The sequence below is a fragment of the Helianthus annuus genome, chromosome 1 (assembly GCF_002127325.2).
Source record: "Helianthus annuus cultivar XRQ/B chromosome 1, HanXRQr2.0-SUNRISE, whole genome shotgun sequence".
Taxonomy (NCBI): Eukaryota; Viridiplantae; Streptophyta; class Magnoliopsida; order Asterales; family Asteraceae; genus Helianthus; species Helianthus annuus.
In genome coordinates this window covers 72,515,664-72,522,202 of record NC_035433.2, presented here as the reverse complement: position 1 = coordinate 72,522,202, position 6,539 = coordinate 72,515,664, and the positions used below count along the sequence as shown (strand labels likewise).

The window sequence follows — 6,539 nt, the reverse complement described above, 5'->3', positions numbered from 1 at the left end:
TTTAAAATAGTTTATTAGAATAAGGATTACCTGACAATTAATAACCAGTAGTCATATTTTGCTTGCTCATGGGATAACTGATAAGGCTTTGGAACCAATTGGTCATGAGTTCGATTCACACAAATGGGGTTTTTCCCGTATTTATTGGGTTTCCTCCTGAATTGGTGTATTGGCATTATGCCTAGTGGAGATGGATTTGATTTAATGGTTATGCTGGTGGCACGATAATACTTTAGTGATCCGTCAGTGATCCAAATTTATCCTTATAAAAAGTCATATTTTGCTTATCAATTATAATAATGATGTTCATTTCGTGAAACACATAATCGAAAATTTGAGAAAAAGAAAGGAAAGAAAGAAAAAACGTTTTCCAAATAAGTTTAAAAAGGTCTATATTATTATACGATTAATTGAGGGCGGTGCCGTCATAGGCTGTTTGTCTTTTTACGTGCTAATTAAACATTCATGTCTCTCTAATCTCTTCTATATAAACCTATCTCCACACACCCTTTTTTCGTGGAGCTAAAGAAAACCAATACGGTTGTCTTGTCTATCATCTTCTCTACCTTCAAACATGGAGCAATTTGACCCAAGTGCCCCTCCTCCATTCAAGATAGCTGACATTAGAGCTGCCATTCCTGCCCATTGTTGGGTCAAGAATCCATGGAGGTCACTCAGTTATGTCCTCAGGGACATTTTGGTCATTTCCTCATTGGTTGCCATTGCTGTTTGCTTCCACAGCAGTTCATGGGTTTGGCCTGTTTATTGGGCTGCACAGGGCACAATGTTTTGGGCTATCTTTGTTCTTGGTCATGATTGGTATATTATATTTATATAGTAATATATACATACATGCATCCTTTTTGTTTAGATAGATCACTTGTGTTTTTATACATGAAGAAGAGCTTGTATATGATATGCAATGATTGTTGATCTAAAATCTTGGATTTTCAGTGGCCATGGAAGCTTTTCAGACAGCACTAATCTTAATAGCATAGTGGGCCACATCTTGCATTCTTTGATCCTTGTCCCCTACCATGGGTGGTAAGTTTGGTAAATTAACCATTATTACATGTTTTTATAACTGGATCGGTCGTTAAGTTAGCCGCTTTACTGGCCTAGTGATCGGTTATTCGGATTGATTGGACCGACTTAAAAAAACCGGATAACAAAATAGCTAAATTTAAAGCTTGTATATAAAAAGCTGAAAATGTACGGTAGATAACGGTTTTTATCTGGATTTATAATGTTAATAAATTTGTATCCCTAAATAAACAATTTATGAAGTACGAAGTAGTAAATGAATTAACAAATAATATTTTAAAGGAAAAAAATGCTAAAAAAATAAATAAAAAATGATCTGATCACACGACCTGATACACTGGTTCAACTAGTCCAGTATTCCGATCAGTAACCAATCAATTCAAATGTAGCAGGTTCTTAGTGTGATTTGTCTAGCCAAAACATTGAAGTTTACTATTATATAATTGTTGATTTTTAAAATATATATTTTTTTCGTTACAGGAGAATTAGTCATCGAACTCATCATCAAAACCATGGTCATGTTGAAAATGATGAATCATGGGTTCCGGTAATATTCATAATTATCAGTCCGTTACAACATAAAATCTTATCAATAAAATATAATAAATTGTTCACTTTTTATATAACAACATATATTAATATTAATATTAATATTATTATAAATTATATAGTAACATAATATTAATATTCTATTCACAGCTGACGGAAAAGAATTACAAGACTTTGGATGCTCCTACAAAGCTACTCAGATTCAAAGTCCCTTTTCCCTTGTTCGCATATCCTTTATATTTGGTATTCAAACATTCCAATGCATAATTGACTTGTACGGTACAACTTATCAATGCATGCCGACCTCTTTTATCTAACATTAACTCGATATCATGTATAAACAGTGGACAAGGAGTCCAGGGAAATCAGGGTCACATTTCAACCCGTATAGTGAATTGTTCGCTCCTAACGAAAGGCGGTATATCGCGACATCTACTTTGTGTTGGACTCTCATGGTCGCCAATCTAATATATTTATCGACTATCATCGGTCCAGGCCTATTATTCAAGCTCTATGGTGTTCCATACTTTGTGAGTACATTACTTCTTATGTTTAGACATATTGTAACCCTAGACGATAAACTCTAAACGTTTAAGTATATTGACCAACAGGTGTTCGTCATGTGGTTGGATTTTGTTACTTACTTACATCACCATGGGCATGAGGACAAGCTTCCTTGGTATCGCGGCAAGGTTATGATCAATTTAGTCCCACGTAGATGCAATGATCAGCCATGTCATTCAAAAATAAACCGCTTACATAACAAAGCAAAAAGATAGTGTTACTCAGTGGCGGATCTAAAAAATTATTATAAGGGCAACGTTTCAAAAAAAGTTCTATAGTGGCAGCAAAATAAAAAAAAAAAAAAAAATCGTCAAATTTTCAAAAAAAAAATTTACACTATTGCCGGAGCATCAAGGGGTAACGGGCTACCCATTGTTCTAAGGTATATCCGCCCCCAGGCGTTATATAGAAGTTAATACGGGTCAGACGAGTTAAATTGACATGGAACACCTTTTTTTCTTAAATATGCCGGCAAAGATGATATTATTATTGTAATTACAAGGCTTAACATCAAATGTTATTAAAAAAGTTCTTAGTGTTAAAAGTATGTACGGAAGTTGTTATTGTTTTTGATGTGTTAAAGTGAAACTTCGCATGCAATAGCTTAATTATTAAATATAGTATTAGTCATAATTTCCACATCCTACATATTATATTGTTGGGCTATATGGTTTAAGTAACAAAAAAAAAACCCTTGTTTTTCATGGTTAACAGGAATGGAGTTATTTGAGGGGAGGGTTGACCACCGTTGACCGAGATTACGGGATGTTTAACAACATCCATCATGATATCGGCACTCATGTCATCCACCATCTTTTCCCACAAATTCCGCACTATCATTTGATCGAAGCGGTATATGTCTTGTCAAAACTTTATATATGTGTTCTAACTGTTAATCTGTTTTAAAATTTTATTAACAAATAGTTTACATGTTATGTAGACCATGGCGGCAAAGCAGGTGCTTGGGAAGTATTATCGAGAGCCAAAAAGATCTGGTCCAATACCGGTTCACTTGATAGATAACTTGGTTAAAAGCATCAAACAAGACCATTACGTTAGTGATGTTGGGGACGTAGTTTACTACCAAACAGATTATCAAATGATTGGGAAGAAAGTGGAGTGATTAACTAAACAAAATAAGACAAATTCATTTGCTACACTATCCTATTAGTTATTATCGTGTAACAAGAAAAGTTTGTGGTATAATTTTATTTATTGAAATTGTCACATTTTAATATAAAATCTATCGTAAATGTAGGAAGTGATCATTTTAATATCTTTCTCTCGTTTTGTTTTAGTTTTTCAAACATATATCTGTTTCAAGTACATGTATAAACCTGATATCATCTAAATTATTCTATCGGGATTTCGTTATAGGTCAATGTCACCTTGTTATAGACGTTGTCTAGTATGTTTCTAATCCATATTAGCCAAGCCCCCTATGGTTTTAGGGAGGACGAGGCACTACCCGGTAGCCCTCTCCGGGTATGAACCCGAGCCAACACACCGCCGCCACCCCCTCGGATAGGCTTGGCGGGTTGGCGAGGCAAGCTCGGGTACCCACTCGCAAGTTGTTTTTTTCGATGGTTGTTGTTGACCATCAACGGTCAAATGACTGTTTGAAATAAATATATATATATATATATATATATATATATATATATATTTGAATATTATAAATACCAGCGCTTGGAGAGTTGATGGATGTTGATACACCTTATCGACTTAAGACTAATCTTCTCTTCCATATTGCAACTCAAGATCTACCGTACCTCGAGGAGGAAGACGATGTGGAAGATTATTTTTATTTGTTTGTGTTGAATTATTTATTTTTATTTAATGAAGTTTATTTTATATAAAACATTTGTATTATTTAAATGAAAAAATTAAAAAAAGTTTGCGGCATGGGTAGGCGCCGCCACCACTTACTAGTTAATGGGTACTTTGAGGAATATTTGACGTGACGAGTAGTGGTTGATCGGAGCTAGATACTTACCCTTGAGTGCTCCTTTATTCCTTAGCTAGCTAGTCCTCCCTGACTTACCCAAGATTTTTAGGGCTTCACCCCCTCATTCATCCATCAACTTTCCCAATCTTTTACTAAATTATACATCTGAATATACATATGCACACGATATGATGTATATGTGATTCACTTATATGTCTGAGTGTTCACAGCGCTCTAGTCTTGTGGACTTTCTAATAGGTTTCTCGTATTCACAACTTGCCTTGGTTTGAGACGGGCAAGATACGACGCAACACGTCTAGTGAGAGGACTCGGAAACATATCCACATAATACTAAGACAATGCAACATGTCTAGTTCAATTCTTGATTGTTTTTTCACCCATGATCGTGTGGTCAAGTGGTATGAGATCTAAGATCTCCCCTCTCTTCAAGAGGGGAAGGATTTAAATCCTACAAGGTGGCGTGTATAGGTGGTTAATACAAGTATTGAAGAGTAAGTTGATTTAAAGGGATTGGGATCCTAGATGTTTTAACAACACTAGACTTAACGTATAAATATTGGGTAGTGGAAGAAGTCACATTTAATAGATTGTATAAAGTCAATTTATTTAATATCTTTTGATTTTAAAGAGACGTTACATAATGAACACAACTTTTAGTTATTATCTTTTAAGAATACACACAATTATTGAAAACTAAATGGAGGTGTTCATGGCATTCATGTTGTGTTGCTCGCGATGTCTGAGATAGATTTAGGTCCACCCAAAGCCCAAAGGCGTAGGAGAGAAAGGTGGAGTGAGTGGGTACAAAACGACACACTTCAACCTTTTTAATTAGAGTTAAATGTTATTTTAATTCATGTGGTTTGGATATTTTTTCAGTTTAGTTTAAATGTTTCATTTTTCATATGTGGGTATGAAAAGGTTTCACCGTTGCCATTTTAGTCCACTGGGTTAAATTCATCCATTTTTTTTGTTAACGAGGAGGGCAATTCGGTCATTTTATATGGCTGAATTGCCCTTCTAGTTAACAGAATTACATATAAAATGACCGAATTGCCCTTCTCGTTGACAGAAAAAATTGTGAAGTTAACCTACTAGACTAAAATGGCAACGGTGAAACATTTTTGGACTCACAGACGAATGAATGAAACCTTTGTACTAAACTGGCAAAATAAGTCAAACCACAGGGACTAAAATGGCATTTAACTCTTTTAATTAAGTCAACGAAACAAAATTTTGTGTTTTTTAAAAGGAAAAATTAGTATTTTGTATTTCACAAGAAGCTTTTTTTTTCTCTAAAGTTATTTGACATTTATTAGATTTTTTTTCTCTAAAGTTATTTAACTTTTATTAGATATTTCTGTCTTTGTGTATTGTTTTTTTGTAATGTTGAAAAAATTAAAATCAAGCGAAACAAATTAAATACGTATGATTCTTGGTTATCATATGATTATCATATAGTGGTTGTTTTTTCAACCTGTTATACTCAACCCTTATTCTTTAATGGCATCTTAACCCTTATTCAACCTATATTATACCTATGTTATAAATAAAGTATATTATGGTGACTATCCACATTCTAATTCCCATCTCTTCGTGTCCTTTGTGTTAATGTAAGAACACTATATATATATATATATATATATATATATATATAGAGGTTCTTTGTATTGTATGTTGACATCTCAATGAATACGAATTCCATAGTCTATATTTCTCTCTACAATACATATAATCATTGTTCTTATCTGTATGTTAGTTGCTAGTAGATCGTTGTTTCACAACACATTATCAACACGAGTTCGCGTGTTGCCCTATGCTTATTTTCTCACTCTAAATCCATATTCTAACATTTGCCATTATAGTCTCCATACATAGCATATATTCTCTCATTGAGTATCTATACGAATTCATATACACATAAGCTCATGGAGTCCACTGATGTTGTAGCCACCGGAATCGGGAGCGATTAGGCGAATCAGAACGAAGGATCAACTGAATCGAACTCCATTCACAAATCAGGTAATAAATATTGATCTATTTTCATGGTTGTACTTAGATTCTCCCATATATCCTGGTTCTAAAAGGATTCCTACGACAAATGTTAAAAAACAAAATAGGTTTGTAAATGATGAAGGTAAACAAAAATGTCACAGGTCCAAAATAGTGTGACACTAATTTTTCTAGAAAAAAAAATAAAAAAAATAACCCAAACTAAGACCTCGATGGTAGAGCTTTTAAAATACTAAAAAGAATTCAGCTACCACATTCAATAGGTTAGAAATGGGCTTCTTATTTTTAATATGGGATTTGAGAGGATATGTAACACCTTGTAAAATCACGTCCAATTCAATGATGACACGTGTCATAAACCCTGATTGTGATAAAAGATATCTTGAGGGACTAAAACTGT

General features: G+C 33.9%; 1 protein-coding gene across 1 annotated transcript; it reads left to right on the top strand.

The window, feature by feature from the left end:
* The first annotated feature begins 502 nt into the window (after nucleotides 1–502).
* Nucleotides 503–3,435, top strand: LOC110868642 (omega-3 fatty acid desaturase, endoplasmic reticulum). The gene is made up of 8 exons (XM_022117873.2): nucleotides 503–819; nucleotides 955–1,044; nucleotides 1,525–1,591; nucleotides 1,744–1,836; nucleotides 1,938–2,123; nucleotides 2,205–2,285; nucleotides 2,872–3,009; nucleotides 3,098–3,435. The coding sequence occupies exons 1-8, from the start codon at nucleotides 575–577 to the stop codon at nucleotides 3,278–3,280; spliced, it is 1,083 nt and encodes a 360-aa protein (XP_021973565.1). The 5' UTR covers nucleotides 503–574; the 3' UTR covers nucleotides 3,281–3,435.
* Nucleotides 3,436–6,539: the final 3,104 nt, after the last annotated feature.